Source organism: Taudactylus pleione, unplaced genomic scaffold (assembly GCF_031769625.1).
Source record: "Taudactylus pleione unplaced genomic scaffold, aTauple2 ptg000335l, whole genome shotgun sequence".
NCBI classification, from domain to species: Eukaryota; Metazoa; Chordata; class Amphibia; order Anura; family Myobatrachidae; genus Taudactylus; species Taudactylus pleione.
Genome location: NW_028284736.1, coordinates 1296495 through 1319116, shown reverse-complemented (window position 1 = coordinate 1319116; position 22622 = coordinate 1296495). Strand labels below are relative to the sequence as shown.

Sequence of the window (22622 nt, the reverse complement as noted above, 5' to 3'; positions counted from 1 at the left end):
ACGCAGCGGCCATCACTGAGACGCACGCGACACTCCCATTACACGCTCATGAGACCGACTTTTTTTGCGCTCACTTCAGGCCACCTCCCAGTTACTGCCCAGGAATGCCCATTACTTTGCCGTCCAATATCTGATACCATCTGTCCTGACTGCAACAGCATCTCGGCGGCTCAAGATTCCGGCGGTCAGAATCCCAACGCTGGTTAGAATACAGACAATTGTCGATCAGTATTCTAACTCTCCCCTTACCCCTAACCTCCCCCCAAGTGCCTAACCCTAACTCACCCCCCGTACCCTAAACCTAACTCACCCCCCTGTACCCTAAACCTAACGATCCCTCCTTAGTGCCTGTCATGCCTTCAGCATAGGGTTTATGTTACATTAATTCATATTAGCAGCCCCACCTAGTGGTCAGGACAGTAGCATCTTAAATCTGAACCATTTTGTCCCTCCTAACATGCCCTAGCAGTCTAGCAATGCATTCTGGGCTAAAGGAGCTGTAAGCATCCATTTCTTATTTTAACATGGTCCCAGGCAGACATCTAATATGCTCAACCCTGGTATAGCATCCGATGGTGAGTTTCTCAGCTTTAACTGTGCCATCATAGATCTGCTTAGCCAGTTATGTATGTTAGCTGTACCATGTCACACTGCAGCCATACTTTGCTTACTGTATATTTCATATTTCATGCTGTTTGCATATTCCATGTTATGTATATGTTTGCCTTGCATTTCCATGTGCATATTGTAATTGCCATTTTATTGTTTACATTTACAACTTTACCACTCACACTCGCTCATAAGCACGTATATGTGTACATTCACACAAGTTCCTCTATTGAATAATAAACTCAGTTCTTCGGATCACATCTGACTGGATTATTGTAAGATAGAGTTTTGGTTATGCTGTCTGCTCCAAATTTGTCAGACACATAGTGAGGGGCAGAACAGTACCTAACCCTCCTCCTAGTGCCTTACCTTAACCCTCCCTCCCAACCCCGCTATTAACCTTCGGGATTCCAGCTCCGGCATTCTGAGCACCAGAATCCCCACAGTCGGGATATTGACTGCATCCCCATGTAACGCATGCATCAAAAGTGGTTTCACACATGCACAGTAGCAAATATTCACTCAACCACATGAACGTGTGGTAAGAGACTCATCGCTAATTGCCAACAACCCCTATTATCTCAAACCAGCTAAGGCCTAAACCTCACCCTCTTTACTTGTCCCTATTGGCCAACCACATGCCCGAAAACAATGGCTTTCAAGCATGGACACAGCCAGTGGTGCAGAGAACTCAGGGGCCTATGTATCAAAGCTCGATGAGAGATAAAATTGTTAGATATAAACCACCAACCAATCAGCTACTAACTTATATTTTATAGGCTGTGGTTGAAAAATGACAGTTAGGAGCTGATTGGTTAATTATTTTTCTCTCACAATTTTATCTCTCATCAAGCTTTAGTACATAGAACCCTCAATCTGAATTGTACACGTCTTGTTTCAACCCTGTTAAATCTCATCAGAGACGGATAAACAGTTTTAGGGGATTAGGGGAGTATTTATCAAAGATTGGTAAGAGAGAAAATTGTGAGAGATAAAGTATTAACCAATCAGCTGTTGTAATTTTTTTTAAACAGTCTGTAAATGTAAGTTAGAAGCTGATTGGTTGATACTTTATCTCTCACAAAATATTATCTCTCTCTTAGATTTGATAAATACCCCTATAAGTGACACAGAATTTCAATAGTTCTACAACATTGCCCCCGTTAGTTTTATAAAAAATATATACAACACTATTAATGCAGTAAGAGCCATCTGAAATTCTCTCTCATCTTTTATGACTGAAGCAAAAAAAAAAAATTGCATTGTGTTCCGTTACTTGGAATCCATTTGTATGAGCAGTGCAAATTATTTCCATTGGCCAGAATACTGAAACTCACTTCATATTGCTCATCTATGGTATTCTGCAATCAAAGCATCTCACATTAATGTAAGTTCTTTAATAACAATTCCATTCTCTTTAGTGAACAATTCCCTTTTCCACTAACTTTTTTTTAATCTTTTTGTAGAATGTTTAATGGAATCGCCTGCAGACATTGGTTAGAAGATTAATAGTTACAGCCTTGGTTTTATCAAGATTTCGTATCCAGATACCCAATGTCTTTATCTTTTTTATGTAGTTTCCTGTGTGAAGCCTAATCATGCATAACTATTGGAACAAACTCAGCAGTATACAATATATTAAGAAAATGAAAAAGTTGTCCAAGTGAAAGATATGTCAGGCTGAAGGTTATCCCCAAAGTAGAAGAAAATTCAGCGTAAATAAGTTTCATCCAAGATGGTCTTATCCAGATGTCTCCAACAAAGGGGGGGGGAGGAAATAAAAAAATATAACGGGCTTTCAGTGGCCCAAAAAACAAGCAATTATCATACAAATAGAGTAAAACAGGAGAGGTAACTTTTTGGTTGACAGGAAAACGTGGTCATGATTCAAAAACTTGCACCAGGTCTTAAAGACACGTGTATGACATTGTTGGATACATCTGTCAGAGGAGTAATTAAGAGGTTTATCAATGGTCCTACTGTACTGAACTTATAGATGCATCCTCGCACATCATTACTGCAGTCGCGCCAAACAGCGCCTCTCACGCGTCCGTTCAGTGAGACTATGCTAGCGCCAGACATCTTTTTTTGTAAAAAATGAATCTAACTCACAATGCAATGTGATATATATATATATATATATATACACACACATTAGTGCTCCAGTAGAGACACTAAGGTCCAGTATATAACAAGAATACTTAATGGGCACTCACCAGTCAGTAGAAAAAGTAACTTTAATTACTCACGAGTCACATACTATCGATTGACGTTCCGGTCCAAATAAGATTTTTGTCATGACAAGCTGGCTACACTGCAGGGGGGTAGAGGAGACTGGCTGTACTCACTGTGACTGCAGCAGCTCACATCAATAATCATCGATGGTTTATGGCCGATGTCAAATACTTTTACCATCGATGGCAGAGAACTAATGGTAGGGGGCAGATATTTTTTAAAAATTCCTGGACAGAGCTTAGCCCGCCCCCAAGCGTCGGCTAAGCCTCACCCCTGTTTTTGATTGGCCCGCGGCCCGGCGTTTGCCACTGCAGCGGTGGCCATCGAGGGGTGCAAACCATAGATTGTTCATCAGAGATGGTTTGTGTGCCATTGATGGTAACCACCGAAGAACCCATTGATGGTAACCATCAATGGACAACCCTTCGATGACCATCCCTAGCTCACACTGCACACATCACAGGGGTGGAGCCGATTGGAGCTGAGGAGAAGGAAATGGCGTAGCGCTGTAGTGGTGACACTGGTCCCCTCCAGACAGGGAGCAAACTAATTTCCTAGCATGCCCTGCCACAGTTTTAGCATAGCCTAATTAGAAAACTGTGGCAGAACATGCTGGGATGTGTAGTTATACAGCAGTTGAAAGGCCGCATGTTGAATACACATGCTCTAGATCAGGCCAGGCCAACCTGTGGCTCTCCAGTTGTTGAGAAACTACAAGTCCCACCATGCCTTGCCATAGTTTTGCTGTTAGGAAATACTAAAACAGTAGCATGGAATGATGGAACTTGTAGTTTCACAACAGCTGGAGAGCCACAGGTTGGCCAGGCCTGCTCTAGATGAAGCATCACAGTCTAACAGTATAAAAGGATTTAAAACCACTGAAAGGTTTACAATTAGACAATTCTGAAGGGCTATGGTCGAGTGATATGCCTAGCTGTGGTGTTAGTATTGCTTCTACTAATTGATTGACTCCCCTTCCCCATCACGTGGGTAAATATACTAAAGAGAGGGTTTTTAGAAGTAGAGATGTTTCCCATAGCAACCAATCAGATTCTACTTATCATTTATCTAGCACCTTCTAGAAGATAATAGCTAGAATCTGGTTGCTATGGGCAAAAACTCCACTTCTACAAACATGCACAATAGTAAATATACCCCCCACTGTCTCTATTTGGTAAATACCCTCAGCTTGTTTCTAGTAGATGCCCCACCACATATGCTTTTTCTTCCTGCCTGATTGAACATATGTCCCTGAGGTTCCATGGTACAGTTTAGGACCTGCTGGAGGGATTTTGTGACACTGGTGGCATGAGATAAAACTGTTACTATCTAGAAGTTTGTGTTAAATAAGTTTCTTTTGTTTGTGTTTTATTTTAATTCTGTTTTATATGGCGCATGGCCCTTACTCTGTTCATGCACTACTGATTTATTTGTAGTTTTATCTGCTTTAATTGTGCTCATATTGAAAATTAAATAAAAGATTAAAATAAATAAATACACCTATTACTGGCAGGGCAGAGCCTAGCACGCAGTGCCACTGCAGGCATCTCTGCTCCATTATTCCCTTATGCCAATCTTATTTGTGTGAGATAATACCTTTATAATACAATTGCTTGTGGCTGTGGCCTAATGATAAAGGGGACAAGACTGACATAACTGTGAATGTAGTGCAAGATCAGCAAAGGCACAAAGTAAAAAATTATAAACATCTGTGTAGAGATTATAGGTACAGTATATAGGACGTATTGTGAGTTTCTTTTGATGTGAAGTTATAAGTCCCACACAGATTAATAGAATATTAATGCCACTTAGGAGAGAAGTTTTAGTGTAGTTCATTAGAATATATATATCGGAGGACATCCTGTGACCAGGACCCAATTAACTGACGAGGGATTCGTAAACAAGGCCTATTGTCTGTGGCCCACCTATTAAATACTTAGTTCTATGAAGCTGGCACCAAACCTTGCAGGGCTGTATGCAGGAATAAACCAGACAGTCTACCAAAAGGTGCTTTCAGACTACAGACAGAGAACAAAGACAAAACCATGTTATTTGTTTTTCATGTAAAATGATTACTATAACAGCTAAGAGCTACCAAAATCATAGAAAAACATCTGAAGTCTATACACTGCGGTGCGATTCGGAAATCACTAAGACTTACGTTTTCAGAGCAATTAGATATCTAACCAATCCCACATCACATTGCAGTCATGTCTGAACTCGATTTATATTTATAGCTTATATAATGGAGACCTCTGTGAGTATATCATATTTCAGGTAGCTATCACACAGGGGAATATATGCAGTTATTTGTACTTAAAATAAAAAGCTACATGGGCAGTTTTGGAATGGACCCCAAGTAATTAACAAGCCAGTCAGTCATCGGAGACTTGGTTATGACATCATCTATGAGTTGGGTGCACAGGGGATAAAAGGTATGGGCGTCTTTTATTCTGTGTCAGACTTTAGGATCAATCTAATTAAGAGACTGCACCATTATTTTACGCCATCAGAACGGGCTGTGTGTTATTTTTATTTTGAAATGAAAATACATGTTGTCTATGTAACTTGTAACCCTTTGTGTTCTTTATAGCCTTACTGTAACTAAGCATTGTACTTCTTTTGTAAATAAAGAGATCTTTATTAGTCTATTTAAAAACGCTCCACAACCCAGTCTGTGCGGTCAATGTAATTAGCCGCAAGGGGTGTGAATCGGGTGTGAGTTGCCGTTGCAAAGACATCCAAACGCCGGCAACGGCACAGCATCTCACACCTCTATCCCAGTCTGAATTTGCACAAATTTGCTCGCAGCCTTATGGGGCTGTGAGCAGTTTTGTGCAAATTCAGGCTGCTGCGGGGCATAAAAATTACTGCCTGGCCATAGTCAGGTTGCAAACATCAGGGATCCCTGACAGTCAAAAAGGATACAGTAATAAAACAAATCTAGTTCCATGCTCTAAACAGGCTATAAGTCATATCTAGGATACGCATTCATCTACATTAGGCATGTTGTTATTATTTTATCTTTATTAGAGGAAGAAGTGTAGTAAGACAAGGAACGGCCATCACTGATGGGGTTTTACATGGTAAAAAAAAAAAAGTATACAAACACTACAGCAATATGAAAAATATGAGAGTGGGTGTGACAAGTAAGATAAAAAAAAAAAATGTCCACGGAAATTACTAAGCTTTGTTCTATCATTTATGTTTCATTTGTGTTTTGTAAAAAGAAGGAAAATGGACCTGGCTAATTCAAAGTACTCAGGCCATACTTTAATGACTGCTTTTCAGCTTCAGATGTTTATCCTCCCAATCTGTTTGAAGCACATGTCTTCTTAAGATGTATGTTAATTGTCTCTTTTGTACTTTACTAAACATTTCAGTCCTTAAATAGAAACTTTACAGCACTCACAACCTAAGTGGATCATAAGCATAATGCTCGGCAGCTTCCGCTCCTGTTTAATGTCTTTAATGTCCATTACATGTACCGTTCTCTGCTTATTACTGCAGTTCACCCAAGGATATGGAGAAAGTTTGTTAGGACAACGGACCATAATTCAAAGTGGGGAAAGTTGGACTACAAGCACAAGCTACAGTAGGGGGCTGTGCGGCGCACCACAAAGTACAGAAGGCAGACGTTTAGCCAGGTGCAGGAAGCAATTTTGAAGGCGGACCAATATTACAGAGAATGCCATTTCCAATATTCACTAATTCCTACTAATGCAGAGGTTCCCAAACTCCGCCAAACCAGTCCAGGTTTTAAGGATATCCATGCTTGAGCACAGATGGTTAAATCAAATTGGCTGAGATGCAAATGAAGTCACCTGTGCTCAAGCATGTATATCCTTAAAACCTGGACTGCAATGCCAGGAAGCTCTGCACTAATAAATAGGCGAAATCAGCGGTTCCTAAAGTGTGTGCTGCAGGCACCCCTGCAGGGGTGCAGTGGGTGGATGGTACGAGGGCAAGTTAGTTGGTTGGGGCGTGCACCACCTCTCTAAGAAGCCCACGGCCATTTACACTGCACAGCCGGCCCCATGTTGTGCTGCGGACATGGCCCCGCGTCCTCCTCCACTCCCCATCTATTCTACTCCTTCACCTCACAGTTCTTCTGTTTATGTGGCAGTCTGTGGCACAGCTGAAGCCATGAGGTAGTGTAGTTGTTAATATAAATTAAGATTGAATATAAGTCATTTAATATTTTATTTTTTTATCATTTCATTTTTGATTCTCAAAAAAACCTGTAACTTTAGCACTGGGTGTGGTGGGAGGGAGTATTGCAGGCCATGGTAAAGCTATTATTACATGGTTTAAGATATTTTAAATAGTGTATAAGTCTTTTATTTTGCACTTTATCTTTATTTAAAATATCTATAACCATGTAATAATGTCATTACCGTGGTCCTCAATACACCTTTCCCACCACACACCAGCGTTACATATACAGCTGATTTGTTGCTGTATCTGGGCCTGACAGAGAGATGGACGCTTTTGCCCAGCTGCTGCGTCTCTGTATATGCATAACCAGACGGAGAAGGCCCGTGTAAATAGTCGCTCACTGCCGGCTTTTGTGATCTAATGGTGCATCCGAAGACGCAGCATCAGAGCAACTGCGTGAACAGTGAACATCTCAGGCTACGTAGAATGTACGGTTAATTTACTTTGCCGGGGGGCAAGTGAACCTCGTCCAGCAGTCACTGGCTCAGGCACGCCCAGAAAGCGGAGCCGACGCACACCCCGTTTTCTGCGGTGCTGCTCGTGTCAATCATGCTGCAGCTTTTGGGGCTCATCGCAGCCTCAGAACTGTTCATGGGTAGACCAACTTCTATGCATGAGTAGATCTAAAACCACCAGAGATGTCTGCATAAACATCGGGGGTACGTACGTTTGGGGATCAGTCTCTGCTTGTACTAGCACATCTGCAAATCAAAAACAGTTATTACTTAGTTTTTGGAATATAAAAGTTATTTTCTTTTGGCCTAGGGGTGCAGCGAAAAGACTGATGAGGCACTAAGGGCACCATGGAGTAAAAAGTTTGGTAACCACTGGGTTAAACCCAAAAATAGGTCGGTCACCGCTATGGATACACTAAAATGTATTTATTTTTATTAATTAGAAAATGTTAGTTTGCAGAACATCGCCCGTATATAATGTACAAAATGGTCACAGACAAAATGTGACAAGACATTGGTTTCCCAAACTGAGTTTGTTTGTTTGTTCTGGCCATTTATTTTATTGCAGAAACAGAATGTACAGTAGATATATTTTTTACTTGCACCACCAAGAACTTAATAGATCCTTTTAGTGCTCCCTTAAATGTACTACAAAATATCAGATGGTGTACGGACTGCGTTAGAGATCTACAGACCGCCACTGGCTCCTCGCAAAGTTCCCTTTTTTAGATGCAATATAGCAGTGGTTCTCAAATCCAATCCTCAAGTACTACAGGCCATGTTATGTGGATTTCTTTAATCATGTGTTCATCGTCAGTAATTATCCAACCTGTTTCCACAATGAGAAATCCATAAAACATGACCTGCTGGGAAAATGTCAGGGTTGAGGTTGAGAATCACTGCTATAGAGTGATATATTTTACTGAGCATCTCATGACTGGAAATGAGAACCAGACCCCCAAATGTGTTAAACATTAACCCCTTCTCTATGAACATCTGCTTCCTTTAGATGACTCTCTCCTGTGCCTACTTACTCCCTGTTTGTAATACGCACAGTAAGAACTACTGGTTAAACAGGAACATATCCTAAGTATGGACATCTAAAAAGTCACCTTTGCATTATGTCATTCTATGCTGAACCAACATTTAAGAGAGTTTGCACGATCAATTACCTAGGGAACAATGCCTCATGAATATTTGGCCAGTAGTGCCTCAGTGCCATTACGGGCCTCTATTGAATGTGCGGGATGCACTCCTGAGAATATTGTGTCACTCCAAAAAAAAATGGTTGAGGCCACTGTATGTAGCAAACATCTATAGTATGATATTTAACAAACGCATTTCGCTCTTCTGGCTCTTTTGTAAGATCTAATGCAATGAAAGTACATACAGCCAAATAAAAAGATCCTGTCAGTTATTGGATAATTTATTCTTTACATAGTGTCCATTACTCTAGGTTGTAAAGAGAAAAGAATGTTGAGGAGATAGCACAAAAAAGCCCCACTGTAAATATAAACATATGTCCTAACTCGGCTTAAGAGTTCTTGCACATAATGTTCACTACTTTCACCCTGGTGACCTCTCCCCTATGTCACAGCTCCTCTTTCCCCAGGCGATCAAGAGAATGGAAGCAGCAAGATGGAAACCCCCAAGAGTAGTAAGTACAGAACAGTATTTAGGAAGACTCTACAAATAACCGAACGTATCAGAGTAAAGCTGGGTACGCACTAAATGATGCGGGAACCCAGCAATGTCGCTGATGACCCCAGCGCTGACGAGCCGTCATATCGGGTGGTCCGTACACACTGTGCGATCTGGTGCCCGACCGCCCAATATGCCGCCCCCCCACATAGCACTGCATGGGATCATCAGCCGCATCGCCTGATCTTAAATGCTGCACATGCGATGAGGATGACAGTGTAACGAATACGAAGGCAATGAGGATGACAGTGTAACGAATACACACTACACATTTTTAACGATTTGTCGATCCGATGTGTCAGAATGGGCCAAATCATTAAAGATATCATGTAGTGTGCAGGGGCCATAAGGTTATTTATGTACATATGCACTAAGCCTTGGAGAATGATAAAGTGGAGAGAGATAAAGTACCAACCAATCAGCTCCTGACAGTTTACAGGCTGTGCTTGAAAAATGACAGCAAGGAGCTGATTGGTTAGTACTTTGTCACTCTCCAAGGCTTAATGCATCGGTCTTGCTGAAAAGACAGTGAGCAGGAAAAATTTATTATTTTGCCTTCCCCCACACACTCTTCATTTCATTGTAGGAGTAGGGAAATAAGTAGACGTGATGATCCAATGATGGCCATATGATACCTGCCTTCAACCAGAGCTAGTACCAAATAGGTTAGTTTCATGTTTTCTTTTTTTGTACTCAGTCCTTCCCCGACTTCTCTTCTGTGATATTTCATGTTCCCTTTAAGATAATCTCACATTTTCAACACTTAAGCTTCTGTTGGCATCTACACCTAGTTTGACAAGGATTTATCTGTCCTGCAGAGATATAATAAATGCAGTTGTGAGAGCAAAGAACCATAATTCAGGCTTTCATGTGTTTTGCTGGACTGGTAAAACTCTCAACCTTTTGACCCACTCCATACAAAATAAAGAGTAGAAAAACAAAACTAGCTAATTGATAGGTATTCCAACCTGTAAAAGCCAGCATATTACATTAACTTGGTGCTGAATTCTCTCTGTGCGGGATTTAAATTGCAGATCGTCACATCTGTGTAAAGCCTCAGAACACTGATTGAAGCAAGTTTAGAAAAGATCACTTTTCAGAAGTAATTTATTAGGAGAGCTGAAAGTGCCAAGCAATGATTATGTGACTCCTCATTGAGGCTTTCGTACGCTGGATCACTGAATGGAATAATGTATGCACTGGGGGAACTGGAGTAAATGCAGCACACCTGCTTTCTGTATATCTGCAGACAAATACACCTAATCCTGGGTTGTGACTGTCTCCAACCTCTGTTTATATCTGTACGTATGCCACATTCGTAACAAGACTCATAATAAGGTAACGGTTATATTAGCTGCAGAGAGTTCTTGCTAAACATATATATATGCGGCATGCTGGACGGCACTCAGGGAAAATGTACCAAAGAAACAAGACTGACAGGCAGCTTGAGGTCAACGTTTCAGAGACCTAACTCCTTCAAAAGGTAGGTCTCTGAAACGTTGACCTCAAGCTGCATGTCAGTCTTGTCTCTTTGGTACGTGATCCCTGAGTGCCGTCCAGCCTGCCGCATATATCTATATGGTCAGTGAGGAAAGGCACCGGGATAGATTTTATATATATATATATATATATATACACATATACATGTATACATATATGTATATATATATGTATATATATATATATATATATATATATATTACACACACACACAGTATACATATCTGCTTAACACTGTGTATTTCCCCTTTGTAAGTCCAGTAAGTTTCGAGGTGGGGCCTCCATGGCTCTGACTTGTTTTTCCAGCATCCCACAGATGCTCAATTGGACTGAGGCTTGGGAAGTTTGGAGGCCGAGTTAACACCTTGAACTCTTTGTCATGTTCCTCATTATCCTGCCGAAAAGAGGCCACTGCCATCAGGGAATATCGCTGGCATGGAATAACATAAAGGTGTGTAGTGGTCTGCAACAAAGTTTAGGTAGGTGGTACCTGTCAATGTAACATCCACATGAATACAAGGATCAAGGTTTCCCAGCAGACTATTGCCCAGAGCTTCTTACTGTCTTCACCGACTTGTATTATTTCCATAGTGCATCCTGGTGCCATATCTTCCTCAGGTAAATGACGCACATGCACCTGGCCGTACACATGATGTAAAAGAAAACGTGATCCATCAGGCCAGGCCACCCTCTTCCATTGCTCTATGGTCCAGTTCTGACACACACATGCCCTATGTAGGTGCTTTCAGCAGTGGTGAGCATGGGCACTCTGGCTGGTCTGCGGCTACGCACCCCCATACGCAGCAAGCTGCAATGCGCTGTGTGTTCTACATCTTTCTATCATTGTCAACATTAACTTTCTCAGCAATTAATTATACAGTAGCTCTTCTGTGGGATCAGACCAGACGGGCTAGCCTTCACTCCCCGCACACATAAATGAGCATTGGACGCCCATGATCCTGTCACCAGTTCACCGGTTGCCCTTCCTTGGACCACTTGTGGTAGGTATTAACCGCTGCATACCGGGAACACCCCACAAGACCTGCTGTTCAGGAGATGCTTTGACCCGGTTGTCTGTCCGTCACAATTTGGCCCTTGGAAAAGTCGCTCAGATCCTTACGCTTTTTTCCTACTTCCAACACATCAAATGAGTGTTCACTTGTTGCCTAATATACAGTCAGGTCGATAAATATTGGGACATTGACAGAATTTTCATATTTTGGCCTCTATTCACCACCACAATGGCTTTGAAATGAAACAAACAAGATGTGCTTTAACTGCAGACTTTCAGATTTAATTTGAGGGTAATTACATCCAAATCAGGTGAACGGTGTAGGAATTACAACGGTTTCTATATGTGCCTCCCACTTTTCAAGGGGCCAAAAGTAATGAGACAAACTAAACAATCCTAAATCTAACTTTCACTTTTTAATACTTTGTTGCAAATCCTTTGCAGGCAATTACAGCCTGAAGTCTGGAACGCACAGACATCACCAGATGCTAGGTTTCATCCCTGGTGATGCTCTGCCAGGCCTCTACTGCAAATGTCTTCAGTTCCTGCTTGTTCTTGGGGCATTTTCCCTTCAGTTTTGTCTTCATCAAGTGAAATGCATGCTCAATCGGATTCAGGTCAGGGGATTGACTTGGCCATTGCATAACATTCCACTTTTAAGCCTTAAAAAAACTCTTTGGTTGCTTTTGCAGTATGCTTCGGGTCATTGTCCATCTGCACTGTGAAGCGCCGTTCAATGGGTTCTGAAGCATTTGACTGAATATGAGCATAACACTTCACAATTCATTCTGCTGCTTTTGTCAGCAGTCACATCATCAATAAATACAAGGGAACCAGTTCCATTGGCAGCCATACATGCCCACGCCATGACACTACCACCACCATGCTTCACTGATTAGGTGCTATGTTTTGGATCATGAGCAGTTCCTCTCCTTCTCCATACTATTCTCTTCCCATCACTCTGGTACAAGTTGATCTTTGTCTCATCTGTCCATAGGATGTTGTTCCAGAACTGTAATGGCTTTTTTAGATGTTGTTTGGCAAACCCTAATCTGGTCTTCCTGTTTTTGTGGTTCACCAATGGTTTACATCTTGTGGTGAACCCTCTATATTCACTCTTGTGAAGTCTTCTCTTGATTGTTGACTTTGACACATATACACCTACCTCCTGGAGAGTGTTCTTGATATGGCCAACTGTTGTGAAGGGGGTTTTCTTCACCAGGGAAATAATTCTTCTGTCATCCACTACAGTTGTTTTCCGTGGTCTTCCGGGTCTTTAGGTGTTGCTGAGCTCTCCGTTGCGTTCTTTCTTTTTAAGAATGTTCCAAACAGTTGATTTGGCCACACCTAATGTTTTTGCTATCTCTCTGATGGGTTTGTTTTGATTTTTCAGCCTAATGATGGCTTGCTTCACTGATAGTGACAGCTCTTTGGATCTCATATTGAGAGTCGACAGCAACTGATTCCAAATGCAAATGTCACACCTAGAATCAACTCCAGACCTTTTACCTGCTTAATTGATAATGAAATAACGAGGGAATAGCCCACACCTGTCCATGAAATAGCTTTTGAGTTGATAGTCCCATTACTTTTGGCCTCTTAAAAAGTGGGAGGCACATATAGAAACCGTTGTAATTCCTACACCGTTCACCTGATTTGGATGTAATTACCCTCAAATTAAATCTGAAAGTCTGCAGTTAAAGCACATCTTGTTTGTTTAATTTCAAAGCCATTGTGGTGGTGAATAGAGGCCAAAATATGAAAACTCTGTCAATGTCCCAATATTTATGCACCTGACTGTATCTCACCCCTTGACTGGTGCCATTGTAATGAGATAATCCATGTTATTTACTAAACCCATCCATGGTTTTAAAGTTATGGCTGATGGGTGGTACATATACTGTACATACATAAAATGTAAACATACTGTATTTTTATATATATATTATTTTTTTTTACGCATTCATGACCACATGACCAGAACATGTTCCATAGATTTGTTGTATGCGGCTAACACTGGCAACAATGTTTTCACAGTAAATGTAGGTTCTGTAAGACAGACTGCCCTTGCTCATGGCAGGGTAATGAAATAAAAATTGTTCTAGTTTAAGTAAAATAAAAGCGAAATAATTAATCCTGAACTACAATCATTCTGATACAGTACACACATTTTTTTAGCCTGTTCCATATCTCCCCCATTCACACGGTTTGGCGATACCAGGCTCTGGTAGCAGCTGGCATGCAGGCCAGTGTTCTCTCTAGATTACACTGACTATTAATGATACATTGCAGGTGACCTGACAGTGCGCACAAATACTGGACACCTTGTATACCAACACATATCAGCTGTATGTATAGCACTAACGGAGACCTTCCCGTTGCCTATAACTGAGAGCCGGCTTGTTATTTTCATGTTTGTGTTTTAGGTTTAATAGTCCTTCAATGATTCTTATACCGTCTACTTGCTTACACATTGTAGGGACATCAAACACTGGGGAACCGGCTTTATCACTGAGAAGCTCTACTGATAAACTACACAAAAGCAGCAGGCAGCGTTCGGTAATTAAAAATGAACAACAGAAAGAAACTAAAGACCTGGCTGTAAAGCAGATTCACAGACACTAGGATCTTAGCTGAACGAATGTAATAAACAGCACAATAAGACAATGCAACAATTACACACAGGGGGTTTATGTAGCATGTTTATCATATGCACCATTCAGACATAGGGGGCTATGATTTCACTCATTGTCCCGAACAAACCTTGCATCTTCCCCTTACCTGTGTTTTCCCCAGCAGTCTGTACGCTTGCTGGACCTTTGTATAATGGGCAACATCAAAATTCTTGCAGATCTTAGAGAGCGCGACATCCAGCTGTTCCTATATTTATGAAGAAAGCAAACAGAATATAAACCACTGATACGAATCGCCATTATAATACACGGTTAGACATACTGCAGGACATACACGATGTCATCAATATCCAGAGGAAAATAAAACTCCATAAAGGTACAGTACAATGTGATCTTTTATCCAGAAAACTCGGCAGACGTTTATCAGGAAATTGGTATTTCCATAATTGTGAACACCAGGCCTAAAATGTACCACACTACAAATGTACCACAATACAAATGTACCACAATACATTAAATTCTCCTTCCATTTTGTGCCCAGAGACATTCCCTGCACCATAAATGTTCTAGCAGCGCTCCTCACAGTTACTAACAGAAAACGCAATCACTTCTGTCTGCGTTAAACTTACAAAACATCGGCAACAACTGCCGCCTATTACTTTCTGCCTTTCAGAACTCTATTAATAGCGAATCCCATTCACATATTTCAAAACTACAGGTTGAATCTCCTATATCCAAATATTCTGAAATACAGATTTTTTTTAGCATGACTGAGATAGTGACACCTTTTCTTTTTGACGGTTCAATGTACACAAACTTTGCCTGAACCACAAAATGATTGAAAATATTGTATAAAATGACCTGCAGGCTGTGAGTATAAGCAGGCTTGCCTAGCCTCCCAATTTGGTCGGGAGCCTCCCGAATATCAGGTGCTGTTCCCGAGCCCCGGAAAGGCAGAAAGCCTCCCAGCTGCCGCCTGCCCCTCCCCCCCAACTACAGCTAGAATCCCCCACAGCTGGGGGGCCCTGATGACGCGATTCTCGCTAAATCGCGTCATCGTGGCTCCGCCCCCTGCTTCACAATGCCTTTTTTTAGGCATTGTGAAGAGGGGGAGGGGCCACAATGACGCAATGGTGCGGTCACACCCCTGGCCCCCATGTGGAGTCAGTGCCCAGCCACGCACCCGGCTGTGTGCAGGTATTCAGCTCCCTCCTGGAGGAGGGAGCTGAATGTCGGCAACTATGTGTATAAGGTGTATATAAAACATAAATGCATTGTGTGTTTAGATTTGGGTCACATTTGCAAATATTTCAAAATACGGAATATCAGATATCCAAAATACACCTGGTCCCAATGCATTGTGCATATGGGAGACTCGACCTGTATACTGTACACTTAATTGTGAATACAGGTTGAGTCTCCCTTATCCAAAATGCTTGGGACCATGGGGGTATTTTGGATAATGGGATATTTTCCGTATTTTGGAATATTAGTATACCATAATTAAATATCTTGGGAATGGGACCCAAATCTAAAAACAGAATGCATTTATGTTGCAAATACACCTTGTACACACAGCCTGCAGGACATTTTATACAATATTTTCAATGATTTGAATAAACAAAGTTTGTGTACATACATGAACTTCATTTAGGTTTCATATACACCTTATACACAAAGTCTGAAGGTAATTTTCTACAATATTTTATACAATATTTTTAATAATTTTGTGCCATAAGCAAAGGTTGTGTACATTGAACCATAAAAAGAAAACGTGGCTTTAATTGGTTCTCTTTACAAGGGCTGATCATTTGCCTTGACATTCGTGTAGGCGTTTTTATCTAGCATGTTGGAGGCACCTCCTGAGGGGAGATGGTAGGTACTGTATGTATTTCTGGTGGGGCCACCCACTTACAACGGTGCAATAAAGGCGGCAATTCGCAGTGCGCTCCATAAGTAAGACCCTCAGAGCCGTTACAGTACCGACTGGCCGATTTTCAGAACTGACATTACAGACAGAAAATGTGCAGTAAAGGAGAGAAGATACAAGTAATCTAGAATATAAGTAGCGAGGTCTGTGAGTGACGCAGCAAACTGTTCCGCTGCCGTCGCTTTAGGATGTGGGTTTTCAATTTCTTGCACTGAAAAATATGATTATCTTTATTCTACAGTACAGTAGGTTAGAGTGAAACGAGGGCACTTCTACATTTCAGCTCTATCAAGATTTAAAAGTAGATATTTTAAGTAATCCTCGGGTAATATAGCAGTATTGGAAAAAAAATATATTCTTAAACATAAAAATTCAGTGGAAATGTAATACAGCTGTGTGGTGAGATTTACTGAAGGGTGAATCAGTATGTGGAACTTTAAATACTTATTTGATCAGACCAACATTTAACCGGGGGCTACGCAGCCTGGTTACTAAATAAATTGGATGCGCTATTCTACTCACATAAGTCTCCATGAGCTGATAGAGGGTTTGATTCAGAGATGTAACCTGATGGTTGCCTTACATCTCCGATGTTTGGGGGTCTACGGAGGCCCCCTTTTGCGCATGTGCAGAGCAGGTACTGCGATCTTGCTCACGCGGCCCCCATAGCCGTTGCATGCCGTTTGGGGGGTGGAGCAGGGGCATGTTGCCCCCTGTTTTCCAGGGAGGGACGAGGCCAGGGCCTGCTTCAGTGGATGCAGACTTCCTGACCTCGCAAGTGATCAGGCACTGGCCAAGCTGAGCAACACAGCAATGGAGCAACCATCTGGACCATGGTTGTGATGGTGATCGGTGGCAGCGTTTACGGACGCTGCACTCGGATCACAAATGCAGCAAGGTGGTGTCTATTTCATACAGAAACCTCCTGCAGTATTTACATTGTGTTGGAGGGTATTGCAGAGTGCTCTGTGCCGCTCTGCAATACTGTCCGTCTCTGAATCAGACCCAGAGTCCATTACAGCTTGGGCACAGTATTCAGATGGGGCCAGCATCAAATTACCTTCAAATGCCAGGTCGCTTCAATGCGCTGCTCTAAGGTTCCACATCACATGGCATCAAATGTATTCCCAAAAGCGGAACACTGAAATTACCTGTTGTTGAGAGTATTGTATTATAAGGGGGGAGAATTGTACTATGAGGGGGGAATTTAATTAGCCTAGGGATTTAGCCCAAGCTCTTAGCTCTAGGTTAAGTGCCCGGAGCTATTCAATTATATTGCGCAGTAAGGTACAGTTTCTGCATTAAGTGCCCGAAGCTATTCAATTATATTGCGCAGTAAGGTACAGTTTCTGCATTAAGTGCCCGAAGCTATTCCATTATATTGCGCGGTAAGGTATAGTTTCTACATTAAGTGCCCAGAGCTATTCAATTATATTGCGCGGTAAGGTACAGTTTCTGCATTAAGTGCCTAGAGCTATTCCATTATATTGCGCAGTAAGGTACAGTTTCTGCATTAAGTGCCCAGAGCTATTCAATTATATTGCGCGGTAAGGTATAGTTTCTGCATTAAGTTCCCGGAGCTATTCAATTATATTGCGCGGTAAGGTATAGTTTCTGCATTAAGTGCCCGGAGCTATTCAATTATATTGTGCGGTAAGGTATAGTTTCTGCATTAAGTGCCCGGAGCTATTCCATTATATTGCGCAGTAAGGTACAGTTTCTGCATTAAGTGCCCGGAGCTATTCCATTATATTGCGCAGTAAGGTATAGTTTCTGCATTAAGTGCCCAGAGCTATTCCATTATATTGCGCAGTAAGGTAGTTTCTGCATTAAGTGCCCGGAGCTATTCAATTATATTGTGCGGTAAGGTATAGTTTCTGCATTAAGTGGCTGGAGCTATTCAATTATATTGTGCGGTAAGGTATAGTTTCTGCATTAAGTGGCTGGAGCTATTCAATTATATTGTGCGGTAAGGTATAGTTTCTGCATTAAGTGGCTGGAGCTACGCAATTACCGCACGCAGCAAGCCACGAGGATGCACGTAACATGGATTTTTATTTGCCCCCTCCTAAGGTGAGCACAGAAATCTGCGTTAAGTGCACCTGTTGGGTAGTAACTGAATAGTTCTGGGCTCTTAACCCGGGAGCTAAAAGGTATGTGGTAAGTACTGCAACTAATTAAATTCCCATTATATGTCAAATGGATGAAAAGCACATATAGGGATATATTTACTAAAGTGCGGGTTTTTAGAAGTGGAGATGTTTCCCACAGCAACCAATCAGATTATATCTATTATCTTCTAGAAGGTATTAGATAAATGTTAAGCAGAATCTGATTGGTTGCTATGGGCAACATCTCCACTTCTAAAACCCACACTTAAGTAAATATACCCCATAGTATGTGTACTGTGGGTTGGGAATGAAGTTACTATGGTTGTGTCCCATTTTAAATAAACAAATTGGAAGCATTTTAAAACTGAACAGCAGTTATCTCCACTCAGACCCGGGACTGGTAATGCCTGTGGTCAGAATCCCTGCAATGTAATCCCGACGCATGCAGACAAGTATTCTAACCCTTCCCCTAAACCATCCTTCCTGCAGCCTGACCCTTACCCTCCCCCACTGCAGCCTAACCCTAAACTGCCCCCCCCTGCAGCCTAACAGTCTCCCCCTGCAGCCTGACCCTAACACTCCCCTCCCACAGTCTAACCCTTACCCTCCCCCACTGCCTACCTCTAACTGCCCCCTCCAGCAGCCTGACCCTAACCCTAACACTCCCCTCCCACAGCCTGACCCTAACACCCCTCCCGCAGCCTAACCCTTACCCTCCACCCCCTGCAGCCGGACCCTAACACTCCCCTCCCGCAGCCTAACCCTTACCCTCCACCCCCTGCAGCCTGACCCTAACACTCCCCTCCCGCAGCCTAACCCGTACCCTCCCCCTGGTGCCTAACTCTAACCCTAACCTTAATACTCACCGTCGGGATAGCAGCAGTCGTGATTCTGACTGCTGTCGGGATTCCGGCGCAAGGATTCTGTCCGCCGGCATTGTCTGCGCCAGGATGGTGACTGCATCCCGACACCACAGATTATGTACTTGACAGCTTGTGCCCATTGCCACTATGACAGTTAGGGGTATATTTACTAAAGTGCGGGTTTTTAGAAGTGAAGTTGTTGCCAATAACAACCAATCAGAATCTACTTATCATTTATCTAGCACCTTCTAGAAGATAATAGCTAGAATCTGATTGGTTGCTATTATAATCTGTTCACCTGATCTAGAGTCAAGCTGTGGATATACGTGGAGAATCTTTATTGATGGTAAGTAATGGAGATAAGACCTATCAATAGGCTATTTCTCCCCTATTGTTTGAGTATATTTTTTTCATACATCCTTTTTAATTATACCACCACATCTGTTGAGATATTCAGTTTTACATTGGCCTTAGCTGTTGAAAAAAATTATGAATAATTCATACAATATGATCCCCCAAATGTAATGCATATTCAGATTCAGTTGCAAAAATCCATTTAATAGGTCATTTGTACAATGCAATCTCCCAAATTTACAAATCCAAAGTATAGTGACACAAATAATGTACAGTATGAACAGTGGTATTGCCTTACTTTTCACACATCATTACACTGTGGTATAGGATTAGGAAGTCCCTCCACTGCACATACAGGGGGTGGTTTAGACAGTATATCAGGAGATGGGTATGTATGTATGTATGTATATATATGTATATATATATATATATATATATATATATATGATACCCCAAAACAGGACATCACTTCATCATTTATATTTATGTTTTAATATAAACTGCTTTATTGAAGGAACAGGGAAGTTGCATACCAGCCTAACCCATCCCCCCACACATATACAGACACCTGAAGCAGCTGTGGGGGAGGAGCCTCAAGACTGCCATGAGAGAGAGAGGACATGGAGGGAACTACCTAAGGCTTAAGCAAAGCCCTGAGAGGTGACAGCCAGAGAGCCCTGAACTGACAGAGGATGGAGATTCCCAGGAGTGGGCGCAGGACCTGACAGATTTAGGAGGATCAGGTCTGTGATGATAATACTGCCCTGCACCCCTCACAGAGAGTAACAGAGATTCAGGCTGCCACTTGTGACAGAGGATACATATGCAGCCCTGGCAATCACCACAGACATCATCTGAGAGAAGTTGTTTAATCTTAATAAAATAAGTACTTCTGTGACAGCACTGAGGACAGACAGTAATGGCTGACAGGCTATGCACTCATACAGGCAGCACATACAGCTCTAACCAGTAACACCAGGGATACCCTCACCTGACAGCACTGAGGACAGACAGTAATGGCTGACAGGCTATGCACTCATACAGGCAGCACATACAGCTCTAACCAGTAACACCAGGGATACCCTCACCTGACAGCACTGAGGACAGACAGTAATGGCTGACAGGCTATGCACTCATACAGGCAGCACATACAGCTCTAACCAGTAACACCAGGGATACCCTCACCTGACAGCACTGAGGACAGACAGTAATGGCTGACAGGCTATGCACTCATACAGGCAGCACATACAGCTCTAACCAGTAACACCAGGGATACCCTCACCTGACAGCACTGAGGACAGACAGTAATGGCTGACAGGCTATGCACTCATACAGGCAGCACATACAGCTCTAACCAGTAACACCAGGGATACCCTCACCTGACAGCACTGAGGACAGACAGTAATGGCTGACAGGCTATGCACTCATACAGGCAGCACATACAGCTCTAACCAGTAACACCAGGGATACCCTCACCTGACAAATACAGTCACCTAACACTGAATTACTACCTACTGTAATGAGCTTACTGGATGCTACTATTCAATCAACGCCATAGTAATGAATAAGTGCACCATGGTAGCATGGCCATGCGCATAGAGAGACTCATATAGGGTAATTAGAATGTGTGGGAAGGTAAATGATACTCGTTGCTTCATGTAAATTGCAATGTCCTATAGCCCTATTTAGGGCCGTGTAGTGTGAGCCATTAGGGGAAGCTTATGGTGATAGTAATAATGAGAATACATATAGAAGTATTTACTGCTTAACTTTGTGATATTGAATTATATTTACTGTCATTTTGTGTGCATAGTTTGGTATCATCTGAAATTTGTGTTTTAATGTTTAACAAACCTATTACATTGATGCTGGATTAGCTGTATTTAAAGCAAACAGGGTTTATTACTTGGGAAGCGATCCAGTCAAATAAAACAGAATTTTCCTTTAGTAACCTGTGTGATTCTGGGGTCAGGTTACCTTCACACCTCTGCCAAGGAAGAAAGAACCTGTTACATTTGAGGGAACCTACCCGAAATACTGGATAACGAAGATGGGTGTCACATATATATATATATATATATAGCAATTCCAAGAAGTTTTATTAAGTCGTCGCGAGTGCCACCTATGCACGATTGTATATTATATACATACACACACACACCCAATTGGTTGTAATTGACACAATTGTATCTTCGTTTATTTCAGTGGGTAAGGATTCATTAATTTGTGCTCAGATAGAATGAACTATGTCTGGGTCAGAAAGAAAAGTTCCCATTTATCCATTTATGTCTCCACTTAAATATGTAGTCAAAACAATTTAATATAATATGTACAAGTCATCTAAAAAGCCATGTCATACTCTGTGTATCAAAAACTAGGATACACAAATATTAATCTCTCATGTTGGTGAGGCCGTGGGGGTGTAACTTGCTGCGGTAGTGGAGATGGGTTACTGCTGATCAGGGAGATCTCCGAGTGGTGCTGGTTGCTTGTAGATGCAGCTGCATATGTCTGCTGCTGGGGCTTCTGTTGCTGTTGCCGGGTCACTGACGCGGGGTGCGGGTGCCCCTGTGGAAGCCGAAGGTGCGATGTTGGTCTCCCCTGTGCAAGGGGATGGGCTAAGTGAGTAGCACTCCTGAGGTGTTACATTGGAGATTAAGGATGGAGTATAGGCGCTTGCACCAGCAGCGCAGTGAAGATGGGACGGCTGCGGCCACCGGTGGTCCAGGTTGGGATGAGGAGCGTCGGTGGGAGCAAGCCGTGGATTAGGAGTGTGGGGGTGAGTGGGTCTCCAAAGGGGTTCTGCCTTCTTCAAGGAGGTAAGGAAAGTGGTGTTGCATGCATGGGTTAAAATAGTGTACTTCCGGGTGTGGTGGTGATCATGTGATGTGGGCGGCCAATGGTGGATGGGGAGGTGGGGGGGGGGTGTGTGGGGATTGGTTGCAAAGGTAGCTTTGTCTTGGGTGTCGTGGTGGTGATCATGTGATGTGGGTGGCCAATG

General features: G+C 42.3%; 1 protein-coding gene across 2 annotated transcripts in view; it reads right to left on the bottom strand.

Moving 5' to 3' along the window:
- The window catches only part of VPS50 (VPS50 subunit of EARP/GARPII complex), a 259035-nt gene that overhangs the window by 52325 nt on the left and 184088 nt on the right, over nt 1–22622 (bottom strand). For both annotated transcript variants that reach the window (XM_088443849.1, XM_088443850.1), the window contains one exon: nt 14512–14610. In XM_088443849.1, the coding sequence (XP_088299975.1) occupies nt 14512–14610 (99 nt within the window). The remainder of the gene's footprint in view (nt 1–14511; nt 14611–22622) is intronic.